The 21,583-nt window shown below is 43.5% G+C and overlaps 1 protein-coding gene across 4 annotated transcripts in view; it reads left to right on the forward strand.

Moving 5' to 3' along the window:
• The window catches only part of IQCH (IQ motif containing H), an 887,303-nt gene that overhangs the window by 454,874 nt on the left and 410,846 nt on the right, over nt 1–21,583 (forward strand). For all 4 annotated transcript variants that reach the window (XM_078683047.1, XM_078683049.1, XM_078683045.1 and 1 more), the window contains one exon: nt 8,896–8,979. In XM_078683047.1, coding sequence (XP_078539173.1) covers nt 8,896–8,979 — 84 coding nt within the window. The remainder of the gene's footprint in view (nt 1–8,895; nt 8,980–21,583) is intronic.

Consider the following 21,583-nt stretch of genomic DNA (forward strand, 5'->3'; position numbering starts at 1 on the left):
TTGTTACTAGAAATGTTGAGGCAAAGGTATTCACAATTCGTTGGCGAGGAGGACTCTACGAGGGAGACCACAAGCGTGTTCCGATGTATACAAGCTAGACCACCTCCCTGCTTCTTAACTCTATCTAGGCGAATTATGTCATGTGAGGGGGACACCAAGAGGTCTAGGATTGGAGTGGACGCAGGGTTGAGCCAGGTTTCAGTGAGGATAATGATAACTATCTCATTATGTTGTATGAGGTCGAAGATCTCGGAGGCGTGTTGGTTGGCAGACCTACATTTGAGTAGAATGCACTTGAGTGGGGCCGGCGTGACGGTGGGAGGAGTCTGAATGATGTTTACTCTCTTGAGGTTGTCGTTATTTATGACTCTGAGGTTGTGGTAGGGTTGTCTGTTTGGATTAGAATGAATGGTTTGAATTATACCCTTTGGACTCATGTTGCTATCTGTGTTAGACGAATAAGACTTGAGCAGGCTGTCAATTTCCTTAGGCGTAAGGCTGGATGAGCTTCTTGGATGAGAGGCTGCTTTGGGTAGTTTGGGTAGGGGAATGGTATTGGTGATGGAAGAGGGATGGTCACGGGGAGCTGTGTCGATTGTGCTGGCGGGGGCTGTGCGCCGGTTAGGACTAGAGAGGAGGGGGCTTAACAAAGGGAGATATTTGAGTGAGAGGGATTTCAAATTGTGGAGTTCGAGGGAGAGAGAGTGCATCTGGAGGGAGATATCGTCCAAGTGTGCCAGCAAGTGTGGGTATTGGGAAAGAGGGGCAAGTTGAGGAAATTGAGTGTGGAGATCTGTGGAGGGGGTGTGTGTCTGTGTGTGTTAGAGGAGACTGAAGCGGTAATGGGTGATTCAATGTGAGAGGGGATGTCCCTGAATACAGTCGGTGTTCCAGGATGCATTGACCAGGAGGTTGATTGAGTGTGGAAAACAAGAGAGGGGGCAGGGTGTCGAAGTGTGATTAAGGGATCAGAAGTGGTAATGGGAGATCCCAGAGAGGGAGAGGGGGTAGATTGTTGTTGTGTATTATATGTGTCGGGGAAAGAGATGAGAGATCCCAAATCGGGTGATTCGTCACTGAGTATTAGAGGTGTACCACACAACCATGGCAGGGAGGTTGGAAGTAGGGGTAAGGTTACTGTCCGTGAAGTATGTATTTCAGGCCATTCAGAGACCGGCACGGGCAAGGGAGGGGTAGTGAGAGAGGAGGGAGGTGAATCAGAGGAGGAAATGGGGGCATCGGTTTGGGGTGGACTTGAGGTAGTTAGTGTTGAGTCTTGTCGAACTGGGGTTAAGTTGTTATTTATAAAGCTTTTGATACTCAAGAAGAGTTTATCGAACTGCTCAAGGTTTTGTAAGCTTGAATGAGAACGATCCCATTGTTGTAGATAGTAATGGTGAGATCAACTTTGTGGATAGGGGAGGAAGTGATAGCAAGACTAAAGCCGTGGGGTGTTTTCCTTATCTGTTTGCACTGAAAAAATGATATGACAGATTTTCTCCATTGGGCTCTCCTGTTAGTGTAGAAGATTAGGTCGCACAAGCTGTTGCCCTTAGACATACAGAAGTAATTATCTGATATAAGTGTTTCTGGATTTCTTTTTATTATGCTGTGTTAAAGTTTTTTTGATGCATTCTTAGTGAGGTAGGGGGGATAAGTGATCTTAAATGCACTGAGGCCCACTCTAGAGAGAGATCCTTCAGACAGTTTGAAGGCATTGTTGGTCTCCATGGTGGGCGTAGGCCGATGAGGCAGTGGAGGCGAGGGAGAAGTCTGATCACTTTAGCAATGTCAAGGGCGAGTGATTACTGAGTAATTTCCTGCAGACATCCCCAGTCAAAATGTCTTTCAGTGGGAAAGAGAAGAATAGAAAAAAACAAAAAAAAAAACTTTCAAAGATGTCCGCCAAACATGTCGAAACTTGCTCCTCTCTTAGTCATAGTCCTTTTTTTGTTTTAGTCAACAAACTAGACCTGAGTGCTATTTCCATGTCGAGGTCTGAGGGCAGAGTTCGATATACAGGTGATGATTCCCAGTTGGCCTTCCCCTCAGGGCCATAGGTTAGGCACCATTTTGTATCAAACCAGGGAGACAAAGAAGGGTCAAGAGAAACAGAATGGAGAGATTCTTCCCAGGCAACAGGGCCTCCGGAAGAGTCCAGAACCAGCAGAGAAAAACAAAACTACAAGTACATGCACGCAGCCGGGGGGGAAGATCCTTCTCCAAAATGATCAGACATGAGCTGACCCAGAATTAAGTCAGTTACCAATCCCATGATGAGACAATCGTGCTGAAAAACACTTCATCCGTGGCGTCAGGGCCACCAAAGTCAAAGCCCTGAAGCAACCGTGCCACAGACTCGAACGACTTTGTGCTCTCATTAACAAGGGAGGAGAAACATCGCCCTTAGAGCGACTTGGCCGTGAACTGTCCCTTTAAGAACGCATCGATCCGGTCTCCTATTCAGACGCGGTGCGTAGCTTCCCCTTGTGGGCGCCGGAACACACCCGCTTCCCAAACCAACAGAAATTCACATGTAGCTAGATCTCAGCCTCCCCTGGATATTGCCTCCAACGATGAGACCCGCTCAGCCCTAGAGCCGCTTCCGCAAACGCCCCCCTACGTGTGCTGGGCACCAAGCAGACCGGGCAGCGATTCTGGGACTCACCGGCACCGTGATTGCTGGATCCCGTCCTCGCCGCTCCGGTGCGCAGCCCCCTGCGGTCAGCAGGCGCTGGGGACCAGGCGACGATCTCTGTCTCAGGGCTCAGCGATCAACTTCTCTGCCATGGAAATCTTCCCGGTATACAGAGGTCGACTCCTTCATCCAGCCCTGATTGGAGACTCGGCATCGGCAAACCGGTCTCCCGTATTCCTCTACAATGCTGGGCCATGCTCTCTCCGTGGCTCGCTGCTCTCTCGTCAGTCGGCTGTGGTGAGGCGTCCGTCCCCCAGCAGCCGGGCCGGTGGAACGTAAGTGGGGACCTGGGAAACTGATCAGCGGGTAGTGGCCAGTGGATGTGGAATGGGGATGAGTGGCAGGGCAATGAGCGACGGGGTTACACAGGGATATCCACCAGAATGGTGATCCCCAACCCGGAGCTCGCTAGAGGAGCTCCTGCCCAGCGGCCATTTTGGAGCTGGGCAGGAGCTCTCTTGATCTTTGTTTTTTGAAATTATTCATGCTGGGGTAATTCACTTTGGTGAGGGAGAGGATGAGCTGGGTGTCATCCGTGTAGGATACAATGTTGAGGCTGTGTTGTCGGACGATGGCTGCGAGGGGAGCCATGTAGATGTTGAAGATGGTCCGCTCAGTGATGAACCCTGTGGAACTCCGCAGGTGGTTTACGTGGGATAGGAGAGGAAGGGTGGTAGTCTGATCCTTTGGCTTCTTCCGGTGATGAACAATCAGATCCAGTCCAGGGATGTTCCTTGTATGCTGACGTTATGTAGTCTGGTGATTAGTGTGCGGTGGGAAACGGTGTTGAAAGCTGCTGATAGATCGGATGAGGGCTGCGGAGTGGCCTTGGTCCAGGCGGGTGCGGATGTCGTCTGTGGCTGCAAGTAGGGCGATCTTGATGCTGTAGTTGCTTCGGAATCCGGATTGGAATGGGTCGAGGATGGCGTTTTCTTCGATGAATCGTGTCAGGTCCCTGTTGACTATTTTCTTTGCTACTTTGGCTGTGAAAGGGAGGAGCGAGATGGGTCAGTAGTTCTTGAGGTCGGTGGGGTCAGCTGTGGGCTTCTTGAGCAGGGGCCTGACTTCTGCTTGCTTCCAGTCATCTGGGAAGGTGCCTGTTTTGAAGGTGGTGTTGCTGGTGCGTTGTAATTCGGGTGTGATGGCGGCTGCGGCTCTGTGGTAGATGTGAGGTGGGCAGGGGTCAGTGGGGGCCCCCGAGTGGATGCCTTTCATGGTCGAGGCAGTGTCTTCGGTCGTGATCGGTGTGCAGTTGCAGATGGTGGGCTGGCTGGTGTCTCTGGGGAGCGGGGGTTTCTGTCGCTTCTGGTGGATGGTCGACAAAGTTGTCGTAGAGGTTTTTGATCTTGAGGTGGAAGTATGTTCCAAGCTTGTCGCAGAAGTCTTGGGACGATGTGAAATCTGTGGCTTCGCTGCATGGGTTGGTGAATTCCTGAATGATACTGAAGAGTTCCTTGGAGTTGGTGGAATAAACTCTGATTATTGAATCTGTTTATGGAACTGATTTTTGTATTCAGAACAACTGTAGTTCATTTTTTGTCAAGGGGCTGTTGTCTCTGAAATTACTCAAGTACCCTTGGTCCCTTACGATCTTTGGGTTTCCCTTGTGTGCATATACTGTGGTGTTTGCAGCACACCTGAGTAGGTCTGGAGTTCCAGACTTCCCCTAACCTCGACGATTGGATGTTGAAGGCAGGCTCGCCCCAGGCAGTTGTCTCTCACCTCCAGATAATGGCAAACTTCCTGCACTTGCTGGGGTTCACTATCAATGTGTCAAAGTCACACCTGTTTCTTTCTCAGATTCTCCCTTTCATTGGAGTTGTTCTGGACACAGTGCAGTTTTGGGCTTATCCTTCCGAATGGCGAGTCCAGGATATTCAGGCTATGATGCCAATGTTTCAGCCTCTAACCTGGGTTTCGGTGAGACAGACTATGAAGCTGTTGGGCCCCATAGCCTCCTTCATCCTGCTAGTGAAGCATGCCCGCTGGCATATGTGGGCTGTGCCGTAGGCCTTGAAGTTCCAAGGCACAGCTTCAGGGCAATCTCCTCGACAGGGTCCAGATCTCGGAGGGAACTGCAGCAGGTTTGCAGTCGTGGCTGACGAACCGCGATTGGGCCAGCGACAGATCCATCTCCTTTCCTAAGTCAGAACTGACTGTAGCAACAGATGCGTCACTCCCGGGATGGGGCAGCCATCTAGGGGAGGTGGAGATCAGAGGACTCTGGTTTCCGGCGGAGTCAGGACCCCACATAAACCCTTTGGTGTTTCAGGTGATTCACTTGGCATTGAAGGCCTTTCTGCCCTCCATCAAGGGAAGGCTAGTGCAGGTTTTCAGGCTAGTGCAGGTTTTCAGGGATAAAACCACTGCCATGTGGTACAGCAGCATGCAGGGCGGCTAGGTGGGGTCATGGATGCTTTGTCAGGAGGCTCTGTACCTTTGGAAATGGCTGGAACACCAGGGCATCTCCCTGGTGGTTCAACACCTGGCAGGTTCTCTGAATGCCAGTGCGGATGACCTCAGCCATCGATGCTAAGTGGATCACGAATGGCGTCTCCATCTCGAGGTGGTGTAAGGTCTCTTTCAAGAGTGGGGAGATCCTCTGCCGAGAATGTGCAATATCAGCAATTCTGCGCATAGGAGTTTCCAAAGCAGCACTCGCTCAGAGTCGATTTTCGTCTCGAGTACTCCTCCAGCCTCCTGTACACCTTTTTGCCAATACCACTCCTCCCCAGAGTTCTCAAGAAGATCAGAACTGACCAGGCCTAACTTATTCTTGTTTGTATTCTTGTTTGCCCAGACTGGGCACGGATAGTCTGGTATATCGAACTGTTGAGCATGAACATCGGTCCCCTGGTCAAGCTGCCTCTTCGGGAGGATCTTCTATCACAGCAACTGGTGAGGGTCCTGCATCCAAACCTGCACACCTTCCCCTTTCATGTGTGGAGATTAAGCGACGACAGCTGACAGCCTTTGACCTTCCTCCCGAAGTCTGTGATGTTATTCTGGCAGCCAGGCATCCCTCCACCACAGTAGTATAAGCCTGTTGCTTGGACAGATTTGTGACAGGGTGTGTATTCAGAAGCATTGATCCCCTCTCTGTTCATCTTTCTTAAGTCTTATTGTTTATTCTTTCTTAGTCCCAGCAGGGCTCATTGCTGGGCACAGTTTGCCAGGAGGGTCAGTGAGTGGCAGGTTTTCTCAGTGCATCCTCCATATACTACCTTCTACCATGACAAACTGGTTCTTAGGACAACTGTTATCCCTCCTTTTCACGTAGGCCAGACCATCACCATGCCTACCTTTATAGCCTCGCCTCATCCTTCTAAGAAAGAGGAGAGACTCCACCACCTGGAACCAAAAAGAGCGTTGTCAATCTACCTTGATCACACAAAAGACTTCAGAGTGGATAATCAACTCTTCATAGGGTACGTCGGGCCAAGAAAGGGAAGGTTGTGCAAAAAGTAACCATCTCCCAAGGGATAGTGCTCTGCATAAAGATCTGCTATACGTTTGCCAAGAAGCAACCACCTGAGGACTTATGCACACATTCTACCAAAGCCAAAGCTGCGACCACTGCATTAGCTCACTGAGTTTCAGTCCTGGACATCTGTCAGGCTGCAATGTTTGCTTCCTTACACACGTTTACTAAGCACTACTGCCTGGACAGTCAGGTCTGTCGGGATGGGCATTTTGCCTGTTCAGTCCTGCAGGACTTTCTGGTCTCAATTGGGTTCGCAGACCCTCCTCTGGGGAGGCATTGCTTGGTTATGTATTCTAAGGTCAGGAATCTGCGGCTAGAAATGTCTATTAGATTAACAAGTTTCTTGCCTTCGGTGACACCTTATCTGGTAGAGAATCTGTCTAGCCACGGATTCCTTACAGACCCTCCGATCTTCCCTGCTCTGCGATCGGATTAAAGGATGTGGGCTTCCCCTTGAAAAGGGCCCTTGAAATTTAACCCAGTAGCTGGTATTCATCATGGCTCCTGACATGAAAAGTCACCAAAATGAACGATGTCAGTGCTTCAAGGTGGTGCCTTTATAGGTAACATTATAGGTAACAAGTACCTCACTACTGGTGCCACAGGTAGGAAGCCGAACTACGCCACCTACCAGAACGCAGGCGTACTGCTGCAAAATCTCTGGATCTAGTCTTATGCCTGGGTAAGGAATCTGTGACTAGATAGAGTCTCTACCAGATAAGGCACTACCGAAGGTAAGTAACCTGTTCTTCTAGTGTTACCCCTAAAGAGGGTAGAAAGACTTGGGCTATGCTTCAATCCTTAAAGAAAAATAATGGACCCAATATGAACAGCTCATATCTAATGACTAATGTACTGTCACTACTTCTTGTCCAGTGGGCCCAGTCGCTCAAGTGCATCGGGTGTTTACAGAATCTGACAGACATGCATGCCCAGTCCTGAATGGCTGCTTGGTCCTCAGTATGCCCAAACACAGTGTCGACCAGCCAAAAACATGGAACAAATGCATTAAGTTCTCTCCATATTACGCATCACATAAAATCATAGGCACAGCGAGTCATTAATACAGATGAGACAATGGTGTACAGCTGGAAATGGTTTAATAATGTGCTATTTGTGTACCTGCAAGGGCTCAAAGTACGAAATAAATGTTACTGTTCCATGAAGGAATGCATCACCCATGAGAGATTGATGTTCTATGCCAGGAGGATGGATCAGTGACCTGAATGCTCGCCGCTGACAGGGAGCGGGTTCTTATGTTCATGGTTTCAGTTCCAGCAAGGCAGACTCAGCCTTCCACACTATTAAGGAATCCAAATTGAATATCATGAATTGGGTAATGGTGGCATTTACAGCGGTAAAAGTGCCGTATTTATTGCTGTTTAACAACAAGTTATCATTAAACAAGAAACCCAAAGCGACAACGTGCGGGCCTCCTATGCCTCACCTCATGCCAGTTCCTATATGTGGAAATGCTGTGCAAACGACCCCTGCGCCAGCCTTTGAGTGGCGTCGCTGTGCTCCAGATCAAAGAATCATGTACCAAATGGGGGTGCGCAGCTCAAAAAAGTCCAATAGGCCAGTGTAAATAGAAAAGTAACTTCTTTATTTGAAAATGTTTCTTATAAAAATTATTAATTTCAGACAATTCAGCCAAAGCGTTTCATTCCCATATAGGAAACTTCCTCAGGGCAAATGAAATATCACGTGTAAAAGTACACTGCGAAAGGTGTATCTGCAATAGTAGATAGAGCTCGTTGTTAAAAAACGGTGGCCCTTCACAGAGACCAATATACTCCTATGTGATCCTGTTTAGTACAGAAAAGAAATTCCAATCAGATTCTCGAGAAAAGAACGGGATCCAACCATAATAATTTGATCCCACCGGTAGAAATCAACGACTAGAAGGTAGCTGTAGTGATCTTCAGGGTTGAGAGGCGTAACAAGTCGATATGGCGCAGATGAGCCACAGGTCAATTGGAAAGTGCCTCTTACAGTTTCATCTAATTATCATTGAGTTGTCCCAAAAAGGTGAATCTTCTTAGAGCCGAGTGTATTGAATCATGACTCAACAGTATAATAACTAGAAACACAGAGATCCTCCACGTCCAGAAATATATCGCCTGTCTTCCTCCTATCCAACCTTGGACTGTAAGAGGCACTTTCTACTTGAGCTGTGGCTCGTCTTCGCCATATCGACTCGTTATGCCTCCCAACCCTGAAGTGTCCTGGGTGATCACGACAGCTACCTCCTGGTCGTTGACTTCTACCGGTGGGATCAAATTATTATGGTCGGATCCTGTTCTTTTCTCGAGAATCTGATTGGAATTTCTTTTCTGTACTAAACAGGATCACATAAGAGTATATTGTTCTCTGTGAAGTGCCACCGTTTTTTAACAACGAGCTCTATCAACTATTGCAGATACACCTTTTGCAGTGTACTTTTGCACATGATATTCCATTTGCCCTGAGGAAGTTCCCTATATGGGAGTGAAACGCGTCGACTGGATTGTCTGAAATTAATGATTTTTATAAGAAACATTTTTAAATGAAGAAGTTACTTTTCTATTTACACTGGCCTATTGGACTTTTTGAGCTGCGCACCCCCATTTGGTACAACAAGTTAATATTAATATTGCCTAGTGTCAATCGTCAGGTTTATCTGAAAAGCAGAAGTGTGTCCAAGTTCATGATTACTCTATTTGCTTCCTAGGATACACTGAATCTTTGCGAGCCGATGTCCAGGATCTGGATGTGCAGCAGAACCTTCAAATGGGTCGCTTGTGTGACATATTAGGTATGTTGCTAAAGAAACGCGATGCAAGCCTGTACTGTTCTTGATGCCAGGGCTGGGGACACCAGCTATGTCTATGTATGACAAACGGGTACAATGCTGATGACCTTATTGGTGTGTCTGTGATTTACTTGTTACCATGTTGGAGAAACAAGCTATGGGTCTTTGCAATACTAAATATAATGCTGGAGAACCAGGGTATGTGTTTTTGATATACCTAATACAGTGCTGAAGAAACAAGGTATGGGTCTTTGCTATACTAGATACAATGCTGGAGAACCAAGGCATATGTTTATGATATACCTAATACAGTGCTAGAGAAACAAGGTATGGGTCTTTACTATACTAGATACAATGCTGGAGAACCAAGGTATGTGCTTTTGATTAGACAGAATTCTATCATTCTCCCCACGAAGCAGAACATACCCAGAAACAGGACAAATATAGATCATCTGAGCTAACAATACTCTATTTAAACACCCGCTCCCTGTCAAAACATAAGCTGGACCTATGTAACCTATTGGACTCAACTCAACCTGATGTTCTCTTTTTATCGGAAACTTGGCTCTCCCAGGAGTCCGCCCCTGATATCTTAGCTGCGCTGCCCAACAACTACTACATCCTCCAGGCAAATCGCTCACCAGGAAAAATTGGTGGAGGAGTAGCTGCCATCAAACGGCAGGAATTAAAATGTACCTCACTTACCCCGTTAGATCGAACTTCGGTGGACAATCTTGTCATCACACTGGAGTCGGTCTCAGCCCCCCTAATTTGTTTACTACTATAAGCCCCCCCCCAGAACATGCCCCTGTTTCTACAATTCTTGGGCGAACTGACAGCCCACCTAATATCCAACCATGCAAATCTTTTGCTGATTGGCTACTTCAGTTATTGGGCCAATGACGCACTGCGTGGACCCCACTCCGCAGAATTAACTGACCTAATTAATGGGCTAAATTTTACTGGGCAGGTAACTTCTGCCACATATATTAAGGGACACATACTCAATCATGTCTGGACAGCCAATCTTGCAGTTTCTGCATTGACTGTCTCTGCTTGTACATGGTCAGACCACTATTTAATAAAGTTCGTCATTAACAACATTACCGCAGTCAAACCTCCAGCTACTGAAGGGTCCATGGCAAGGAACTGGAAGAGCCTTAATAGAAACATTTTCTACAATACACTGGCAAACACACTCCCAATCAACCAATCATCTATCAATCTCAGTGAGGAAAAACTCACTGCATGGCTAACAGCCAGCAATGAACATGCCCCCCTCAGAATAATAAGATCAGTTAGGCGCCATGAGGCTCAGAGATGGCTCTCTACTGATCTAAAACCCCCAAAACTACCCTTACGCCAATCTGAAAGGAAGTGGAGACGTAATTATTCCCTGATAAAAGAGAGACTTATTTAGATTTACTGAAGGAATACAAAAAAATCATTTTAACAACCAAGGCTACCTATTTTTCTGCAAAGAACGTGTGCTCCACTAATGGATCACAGGAAATATTCCCTATCATCATTGAACTGTCCGACCCTGACAGAGTTACAATAAAACCTATATCATCTCAAGCACTCTGCAACTCCCTGAATACCTTCTTTATCGATATAATTACCACGATTAAAGTGAGTATTCCAACTAGCTGCACTCTCGAGGCACTACCATCTATGCCAAAAAATCCTGTTCCCTTGATCAGTCCAGTTAATAAGCAATCAAGTATTCTTAGACTTTCAGACCAAAGTAAAAATCTGGGTCACTGATTGATAGCTGTCCGCCTCATATTTTAAAAGAAGATATTTCTACACTTCCCAGGCCTGCCCTCTCCCTCCTGAACGAGTCACTATCTCGGGGCTGTGTCCCCAGAGCCTTCAAAGAAGTGATTATTGTCCCTCTTTTTAAAAAGACCAGGGGCCAATTACCCAGACTCTGACCAACTACCGCCCAATCTCTCTGCTCCCCTATTTAGTTAAGGTACTGGAGACCCATGTGGCCAAATGCTTCTGTGCCTTTATTGAGCAGTTTTAAAATCTCGACCCCCCATCAAGTAGGGTTTTGCCCAGCCCATTCAACAGAGGCAGTGATTCTGACTGTGCTGGACTCACTCCGGAAGGAAGCCGACAAAGGCTCTCCCCAGGCCCTGGTGCTGTTGGACCTCTCCGCGGCATTTGACACGGTCAATTGGTATCTTGGTCGACCGAGTCAGGGACCTGGGACTCCAACGATCAGCTCTTAGCTGGATTAGATCATTCCTGGAGGATTGCTCTCAGTCGGTCTGCCTATCCCAGTTCACTGAGCCAAAAATGAGAAAACATGTGGAGTACCTCAAGCATCTTCGTTATCCCCGCATTTGTTCAATATATACCTTCTCCCATTGATACTGTCCTTGAAAGAAAGGAAGGTATGCTCATTCAACTATGCAGATGATTTACAATTAATGTGTACCATCAATAACACACCTGACTCGTGTCTAAATTTCAAGCTACAATGCTGCACATCTGCAACTGAATGAACAGCAACCATCTAAAACTTAATCCGGACAAGACTGAACTTATTCTGACATGGGGTATGCATAACCCATGGAGCTCACACTTCTGGCCAGCTGAGCTGATTCCCCTCCCCCCCCCCCAACTCGATCCCCCTCCGCCAAAGGTCTTGGGGTGACAACCAATTGTGACCTCACCATGAAAACTCAAGTTGGATCAGTAATCTCAACTTGCTTTTAGCTAAGGAAAATAAGGAAGATCAACAGACTCCTCACTAGGGAAGCATTGATACAGGTTGTTTTAGTCATGGTTATATTACACATAGACTATGCCAACTCCCTTTACTCTGGCATACTATGGTATCTAACAAAAAGACTGCCACTGGTGCTGAACCAGACTGCTAGATTGATTTCCAGTAGTCTAGAAGGCAATACGTCTCCCCTCTCATGAAGAAGTTGCATTGTCTTCCTATACCACAACGATGCGCCTTCAAAGTTGGTTGCCTCGTTTTTAAGACCCTGCATGGCATGAGTCCAAAATGTATCTCTAGACTTATTCAAAGGCTTATACCTACCTGCAACCTGCGCTCAGCCAACATGAACCTTCTGGTCACTCCCTCCTACAAACTGAAGCGACAGGGCGGATGTAGGCTTGCAGTGCTGGCACCTACATTCTGGAACACCCTTCCTCTTGACATCAGATTCTGCACTGACCCTTCGAGATTCAGAAGACTTCTCAAGACATGGTTATTCACTCAGGCATACGCCTAAATCAATAAGGGCTCCAGCATTTTTTAGAAAAGCGCCAAGAAACCAATCTGTGTACGGGCACTCTATAAGAAATGTTAACATAACATGACATGGATACCTTACCAAAAGACCCCAGCGCAATTCCTGCCGATTTTGGTGACGCCTTCTTAATGCCAAAGAATATAAGGACATGTCCACCAAATAAAGACATACTTGCTTCAAATAGATAAGGGGAAGTACCCTTGTTTGGTGGAGATTCACTTCTTTTTAGTCTGGTTGTCTTCGGTATAGGAAGTAGAAAGTACTCCAGTTGAGTAGACATTTTGTGCAAAGCTGTGGACTTTAGTTGGATAAAAGGGCTGGGGAAGTTCCGTTCTGGCACAGTTACTCACTCATATAGACAATCAGACACCCACTCACACATCCATTCTGCCAGTCTCACATCTACTCACAGACCCAGTCACTCACACACTCATTCACCAACCCATACAGCCACTCACACACCCGCAAAACCAATCAAGCACCCACTCACAGACCTGTACAGCCACTCACACACCCACTCACAGACCCATACAACCATTCACACACCCAGCAACCTATAAAGCCACTCACACACCCACCCTCAAAGGTTATAGGTAACAGTTAGAATTTTCTTTTTTTAAACCATAGAAATTCAGTAAAGAATACAAAGGTTACTGGGTTTGTTATAGTTAGGAAACAAATGACATCTAGAAGTTGTGTATGGGTTTTTGCCTGGCAAGCGTAAAATTAGGGTTTAGGTTGGGTATGGGTTGTTGGGTGGCAGGGGTAATTTTAAGGTTTTTGGTTGGCAAGGCTAATTTTACGATTTAGGGTTGGTATGGGTTTTTTGGTCTGCAAGGGTAATTTTAGGATTATTTGTGGGGTTTTGGATGGCAAGGGTAATTTTAGGGTTTAGGGTGGTTATGGGTTTATGGGTGGCAAGGATAATTTTAGGATTTGGGGTTGGTGTTGCCTTTTTGGGCAGCAAGTGTAATTTTAGGGTGGGTATGTGTTTTTGGGTGGTAGGGTGGGTATGGGTTGTGGGTTTATATATATATAATAGGGTTCGTACCTACCTGTACATTTTTTACCAAGCACATGCCTTTACCATGGAAATGTAAGTGTTATACAGGTAAGTATAAACATTTAATATATACACAAAAAGGGTTTATATTTACCTGTAAAATACTTACATTTTTGTGCTAAAAACATGCATGTTAACGGCACTCGCGATGTAACAGCCGCATCATAACGGCATGTGTTGTAATGGCATGCGTGGTTCCATCATACATCCCTTTAAAAGGCCACCAGCCGTCACTGATAATGTTATTTCGGTGCAGAGTAGGAATATCGAAGGAGAAATATCGTGTGACATAAATATCCCCGCAGAAATATCGAGTTGAAGAAATATCGACAACAAAAATATAGTTTGACCAGGATATCGACTGACAGGTAAGTAATATCGATAACAATAATATAGTTGTAATAAATATCGTTTACAAAAATATAGTTTTCAAAAATATCGATTTTTTAATAATGTTATGTATTTTAGTGTTTTTAATGAGAATTGTTTGTCATTTTATTATATGTTGTAGAATTTTATTAGTTATTAATGTATTTTATGTTGAATTTTGTGTTATTAGTTCCGTAGCGGGTTGTGGGTTTATAGGGGAATAGGGTGGGAAGTACTTTTATTATATAAAATTAATTAATGTGTTAATTTATTAATAATTGTTTAATAATTATTTGTTAATTAATTTCAATTAGTCAATTATTAATTAATTATGTTAATTGTTTAATTAATTTTAGGTGTGTGTAGTGGAGTTTATATGTGTAAATGGTGTGAAGTAATTAATTTTTATTGATTAATTATTAAATACTTTATAAATTAATTACCATTAATTAATTAGTAATTATTAATTGTAAATGTGTATTTAATTTTAGGTTTGTGTTGTGGTGTTTATAAGTGTATATGGTGTGAAAGCTGTCAATTAAATAATTAATTAATTAGAAAAATACATTAGTTTTAATTAATTAATTAGTAAATATTAAATGTAATTGTGTAATTAATTTTAGATGTGTGTGGTGGATATTATAGTGTTAAATAATGTGTAATTAAATTTTTTTTATTATCTTTGTTAATAATAATATATTTAAATGTATATATTAATTATGTTTATATTGGAAATATAATTTAATAAAAAATGTGATAGTTTTTTTAAATTGTTTTGGGTTCCAGCGCTTTCCCTACTATTGTACCCTCTGGAGTGGGAATAGTAATTTTCACCCCTACGCTATCCAACGCTTTCCCTACTGTTGCACTCTCTGGAGTGGGAATAGTAATTTTTACCCCTACGCTATCCAACGCTTTCCCTACTGTTGCACTCACTGGAGTGGGAATAGTCATTTTTACCCCTACGCTATCCAACGCTTTCCCTACTGTTGCACCCTTTGGAGTGGGAATAGTAATTTTTACCCCACGCTATCCAATGCTTTCCCTACTGTTGCACGCTCTGGAGTGGGAATAGTAATTTTTACCCCTACGCTATCCAACGCTTTCCCTACTGTTGCACCCTCTGGAGTGGGAATAGTAATTTTTACCCCTAAGCTATCCAACGCTTTCCCTACTGTTGCACCTTCTGGAGTGGGAATAGTAATTTTTACCCCTACGCTATCCAGCGCTTTCCCTACTGTTGCACCCTTTGGAGTGGGTATAGTAATTTTTACCCCTACGCTATCCAACGCTTTCCCTACTGTTGCACTCACTGGAGTCGGAATAGTAATTTTTACCCCTACGCTATCCAACGCTTTCCCTACTGTTGCACCCTCTGGAGTGGCAATAGTAATTTTTACCCCTACGCTATCCAATGCTTTCCCTACTGTTGCACCCTCTGGAGTGGGAATAGTAATTTTTACCCCTACGCTATCCAGCGCTTTCCCTACTGTTGCACCCCCTGGAGTGGGAATAGTAATTTTTACCCCTACGCTATCCAGCGCTTTCCCTACTGTTGCACTCACTGGAGTCGGAATAGTAATTTTTACCCCTACTCTATCCAACGCTTTCCCTACTGTTGCACTCTCTGGAGTGGGAATAGTAATTTTTACCCCTACGCTATCCAACGCTTTCCCTACTGTTGCACCCTTTGGAGTGGGAATAGTAATTTTTACCCCTACGCTATCCAACGCTTTCCCTACTGTTGCACCCTCTGGAGTGGGAATAGTAATTTTTACCCCTACGCTATCCAGCGCTTTCCCTACTGTTGCACCCTCTGGAGTGGGAATAGTAATTTTTACCCCTTCGCTATCAAATGTTTTAACTACTAATGTTTTTATTTTGTTATTAAATGTATGTATTATTATTTTTAAATACTTTTATGTGTTAATTAAAAATAGAACATTTTATTTTATTCAAAATGTTTTATATATGTGTTTATTTTATTTTTATATAATTATTAAAGTTTATAAATTAAATAAAGATAATAATAAAATGTATTTAAGAAAATATATGTATATGTACACATTTATTGTGTTTATATTCATTAAATTAGGTTTATTTGTTATAAATAGTTAAAATATAAATGTAATTTAATTAATTTTGTTAATAATATTAATATTATTTAATTATTTAATTTAAGTTATAATATTTTTTAAAGTCGATATTTTTTACATCTATATTTTTGAGTCAATATTATTGTACTTACCTGTTTAAGTATAGGGAGTCGATATTTTTGTAATCGATATTTTTACATCTATATTTTTGTAAACTATATTTTTGTTATCGATATTTAAACATGGAACCGTCATTTCACCCAAGTCATAGCTCCTGCAAAGAGCTTTGCAATTTTTTGTGGAGGTGGAAGTTGGAGGGTTTATCACGCCAAACATATATCCATGTCTGTTCTTTTCTTTTGGATTAATATTTTTTTTAAAGTTGGTGCAAACTTGATATACATCTAACAGGTTGAAGTTAAAACATAGCTCTGATAAGGAAAGGGAGGGACCATCGAGTACATCTTGTCAAAATTGTGTGTGTAAACGCAATAACCAACTGAGGTGCAAGTAAAGATAATTATTTGTGTGCTTCTGTAATCCTATGAGAAGGGCCACATACTATCACATTTTAATTATTTATCCCAAAACTTTTATCAAACCCTCCCTAAGTATGATGAAGTCAAGAGGACACAATTATCCTCCGAGTTTGATGCAAGAGGCTTCCAATTCCTTAGTATCAGTCTAGACTATGTAATGCACATCTGAAAAAGCAAATTGATGTAAGGTTCTTCAATGTGTTGGGTATAAAGCCACGAGTCTTGGAAAGGGTTGAAGGTAAGTCCTTTAAATTATGTAGTCCCTGAAGGAGGAATCTCTGCAGCAGAAAAGGCTTTGGTGTAACCGTCCTGGCTCATTATAAACAATGGGAAAATGGTTTATGCCTTTGGAGAAATCATGTTTATGTAAAAGAGTTTATCGGACCTTTCTTCTGAACGTATGTGCTTAGAGAAGCATCACTGAAACGTTATGTGTCAGGAGTTATAGCGACAATCACAATACTGTGCCACAGACAATGCCTTCTAGGATTTCAGTGCCACTGCAATATTCATCAGTTACTGGTATTAAAATGTTTATTGAATATATATTCCATCACAGTAACTGCCCCCAGAGAATATGCCTACAATTCACCATGTGCACAATGCTTTTCTGCTAGTTACTGTTCACTGTGTGCCTGTGTCCCACGTAATGCTTTCTATCAGTTAATATTGTGCTACGGATGTTGTGCTTATCGTTGTATTTGCTGCACAATTCACGCCCATCATTGTGTACATAGTTTGTGCCAATCAGTTTCTGTGCATTGAATGTTTGCTCATGTGTCACTTTGCTCCACAATGCCTGTCCATTAGTCACTATGCCACAGAATGCCTGTCCATTAGTTACTGTGCCACAAATTGCAAGTCTATTAGTTACTGTGCCACAGATTGCAAGTCCATTAGTTACTGTACCACAGAATGCATGTCATTAGTTACTGTTCCACAGAATGCCTGTCCATTAGTTACTTTGTCACAGATTGCCAGTCCATTAGTTACTGTACCACAGAATGCCTGTCCATTAGTTACTGTGCCACAGAATGCAAGTCTTTTAGTTACTGTGCCACAGAATGCCTGTCCATTAGTTACTGTGCCTCAGATTGCAAGTCCATTAGTAACTGTACCACAGAATGCATGTCCATTAGTTACTGTGCCACAGAATGCCCGTCCATTAGTTACTGTACCACAGATTGCAAGTCCATTAGTTACTGTGCCACAGAATGCCTGTCCATTAGTTACAGTGTCACAGAATGCCTGTCCATTAGTTACTGTGCCACAAATTGCAAGTCCATTAGTTACTATGCCACAGTTCAATTCAAAATTCCTTTATTCGACTGTATGCAAAACAGTCATAAAAGTACAGTAAAAAACATATACATTCAAAACAATGTTAAAAAGACAGTTTATCAAGAGCGAGAAATTACAAGAAGAAATACAGTTTCTAAAAAATATAGATATGCTATTTATCTAAAAAACATATTGCTGGAGGAAGGATAATTCATAGAACAGCTAACCTTCCATGCTTTTTCTGAATTTCAAGGCTGTTTTTAAAAAATTACATAAAAACATAGTACTTTCACAGTGTAGCATTTGAAGATAAAGTAATGCAGGCCTTATTTGTACAAAATTCAGTTGTTTAAAAAGGGGTTTTAAGAACAGTTTTCGTGGTATCGTGTAATAGGAGCATATGAATAAAAAGTGAGCCAAGTCTTGCGGAGACTTACTGTCGCAGCCGCAAGCTGGCAACACTTGTCCCCTGTGGGCCCCACTAGGCACGGCTAGCAACAAATGATACAAATCAAAGCGGAATCTGGACATCAGAAAACGTTCATATCTGGAAATGGGCCAGGATAGATAGGGTTCAATTTGCACGCAGGATTTTGTTAAGACATGCTTCCTCACACTACCTTTTTTAAGCTCAGACTCTTCCCTAGCTAGCTGCCGGTTCAACATAAAGGTATCTTTCACATGACTTACATCTTGTTTGGATACTTGCTGTGGTGCTAGGAAAAGTTCCAGTCGACCTAATTCATGAAGACAGTTTCTGATATATTTTAACCATGGTATCTTGTATTTCCCTTCCCAAGTGAGTGCTTCAAGAAGGATGTTTTGGGTAAACGGTATATCATCATTCGTCCAGCAGTTTAACCAACACAGCAAAGGGTTGACAGCTATTTTATCTCCTAGGTAGGACATACCAAGTTCTTCGTGAATGGAGAAGTTAGCTGTGCCTTTGGGTAGACTTAGTACTTGTTTTAGGAAATTGTTTTCAGTTGTTACGAGGTCACCCACAGGAACAAAATCCCAGATTTCACTCCCGTAACAGGCCACAGCGGTGCTTTTAGCTTGATACAGTTTCATCAGAGCAACCGCTGGCGTGTTTCCCATTTTACGTGCAAAGTCTATTATTGCAGCATTTGTCCTTGTTGTTTCTCCCTTTTTTTCCTTACCGCAGGTCCCCAAGTAAGTTTATGGTCAAACAATACGCCAAGATATGAAAAAGTCTTTGTTATCGGTATTTTTTCCCCATTAACGAAGAAGGGATAAGACTTTTTTGAGCCAGAACCTATCTTCATGGCAAATGATTTTGTGTTGTTGATGCTTAGGCCCCGTGATTTCTAAATGAAAAAAAAGAATCAAGTAATATTTGAAGGCCCAATGCAGTTCTGGAGATAAGGACGGCGTCGTCTGCATAAAGCAGAACAGGCACGCCTTTTCTCCCTATGTATGGGTAATCAGTTTTTGTGTTTAAAAGATGCTCCTCAAGTCCATTAATATATAGATTAAAAAGAAACGGCGCTAAAATGCAGCCCTGCCTAACCCCCCCGATTTATCTTAAAATCTCTGGTAAGTTTCAAGTCTTTTGTATAGCGGACATTTGCTCGGGTATCACTATGGAGGTCGGCTAAAAAATTAATCAAATTCTTCTCAACCCCCATTTTGAGCAGGACGTCCCAGAGCCTGCCTCTGTCGACACAATCAAAGGCCGATGATAAGTCCATAAAGGCCATATACACAGTTCCTTTTCTGGCCATAGTATACGTACCACTAATTAAATATAGGTTCAGGCATTGAGTTATTGTTGAGTGCCCTGGTCTGAACCCATATTGAACGGGGGACATTACATTGTTGATTTTAGCCCACGTGGTCAGCCTATTTAAAATTATTCCTCCCACTACCTTTGCAACTGAGTTTATCAGGGAGATAGGCCTGTAACATGCTGCATTGTTTCTGTCACCCTTCTTGTTGACGGGTATTATGGTTGAGGCCCCCCAGGACTTCGGGCTCACGGTTGCAACTCCAGCATTAACAACCGCAGTAAGGATTGGGGCCCATAATGGGATATTTGATTTGTATAAGTCTGGAGGAAGACCATCTGGGCCCGGGGCCTTATTACTGGTTAAGCCACGAATCCCCTTCTCAACTTCTTCAACTGTAAAGTGCAAGGGAGCTTCTTCTGTGATTGTGATTTCATATATCACCTGTGGTTCATCGCTCTTGAAAATTAAACTAAAATGGGAGACCCACTCATCCTCGGGTATGTTGGCTGTCCGTTAGTTACTGTGCCCCAGAATAACTGTCCATTAGTTACTGTGCCACTGAATGCAAGTCCATTAGTTACTGTGCCGCAGATTGCAAGTTCATTAGTTACAGTGCCACACAATGCCTGTCCATTAGTTACTGTGCCACAGAATTCCTCTCCATTAGTTACAATGCAACAGATTGAAAGTCCATTAGTTAATGTGCCACAGAATGCCTGTCCATTAGTTACTTTGCCACAGACTGCAAGTCTATTAGTTACTGTGCTACAGAATGCCTGTCCATTAGTTACTGTGCCACAGAATACAAGTCCATTAGTTACTTTGCCACAGAATGCCTGTCTATTAGTTACTGTGCCTCAGAATGCCTGTCCGTTAGTTACTGTGCCACAGAATGCCTGTGCCATAGAATGCCTGCCCATTAGTTACTGTGCTTCAGGTTACAAGTCCATTAGTTACTGTACCACAGAATGCAAATCCATTAGTTACTATTCCACATAATGCCTGTCCATTAGTTACTGTGCCACAGAATGCAAGTCCATGAGTTACTGTGCCACAGAATGCCTGTCCGTTAGTTACTGTGTCACGGAATGCAGGTCTGCGAATTACTGTGCCACAGAAGGCAGGCCCATGAGTTACTCTGCCATAAATTACAGGTACCTAAGTTAGTCATGCCATTGAAATTATGCAGGAGCATGGGAGACCAAATTATGCAGAATAATTGACTAAATTATACAACAAAAGGAAAACAGTCCGACACATTTTGTGATAGTATTACTTCATTACGTTGTAATGTTTACACAGGTTAACACTGTCTAGCCAAAGGTTTCCCCTCCTTAATACCAGTTTAACACCCAAATACACAATAAGCAACTGAAAGGAGGCAAGCCAACTTTTGCAAATGGCCTTCCACTGCAGAGCATCACATGTAGCTGCATTTATTTGAGCTAGAAACTATTTTTTGTTAATATCTGCAGATTATGAAGCAAATGCTGGATTATGTGTCAAATGCGGCAACTCCTACGGTTATGCAGAAATGCCACAGGTGCAAAGTCACATAATTCTAATGGGCCATGTTATAATGATCCAGAACGATTTCCTACTCCTGTGTCGCTCTGAAGGTGTGGAGGGTAGTATACAAAAGTGATTATATCTGTGCTCCTGAAGACTGAAGCTCTGAGTGATGGTTTAGCTGTCAACCTAAACTTTCAGATTTCAGAGGAGTTGCCTTATGCCAGGCCACAGTTTTCAGGTTATTGCTGCTGCAAATCACTTGTGTGACCAGTGAACAACAAATAAGTGTATACAATGAGTAGGAAGGGCATCACGCAGATACGCACATGACAGACTGCTGTTAAAAGACAGCCATGCCACAGAAAGTGTGAGCCTGTGGCAGTGACATGAGAGGGCCTTAGAGCCATTGATGCGCAGTAGAACTAACATGCAGCACAGTAGGCTCGTGATGCTGATTCCCACAGACAAGGAGCTCTGTAGAGGATAAAAGTTGGGGTGATAACATCCAGGACCAAGAAGGGCAAGGATTCCCGAGTATGAGGTTTCTGGGATCCAAAGACTTTAGATTCAGGGACTTTGGACCCTAAGGCAGTAGGTCCAGGGATGGCCCGAGGGCTCGGATCAAGGGAAACTGTAATCTATGCTCGTGGAATAGGGGATACTAGGGGGGTGAAATAGGACCCCATAGGTGAGTATAGCTCAGACTGTAACA

Source organism: Lissotriton helveticus, chromosome 3_1 (genome assembly GCF_964261635.1).
Source record: "Lissotriton helveticus chromosome 3_1, aLisHel1.1, whole genome shotgun sequence".
Taxonomy (NCBI): domain Eukaryota; kingdom Metazoa; phylum Chordata; class Amphibia; order Caudata; family Salamandridae; genus Lissotriton; species Lissotriton helveticus.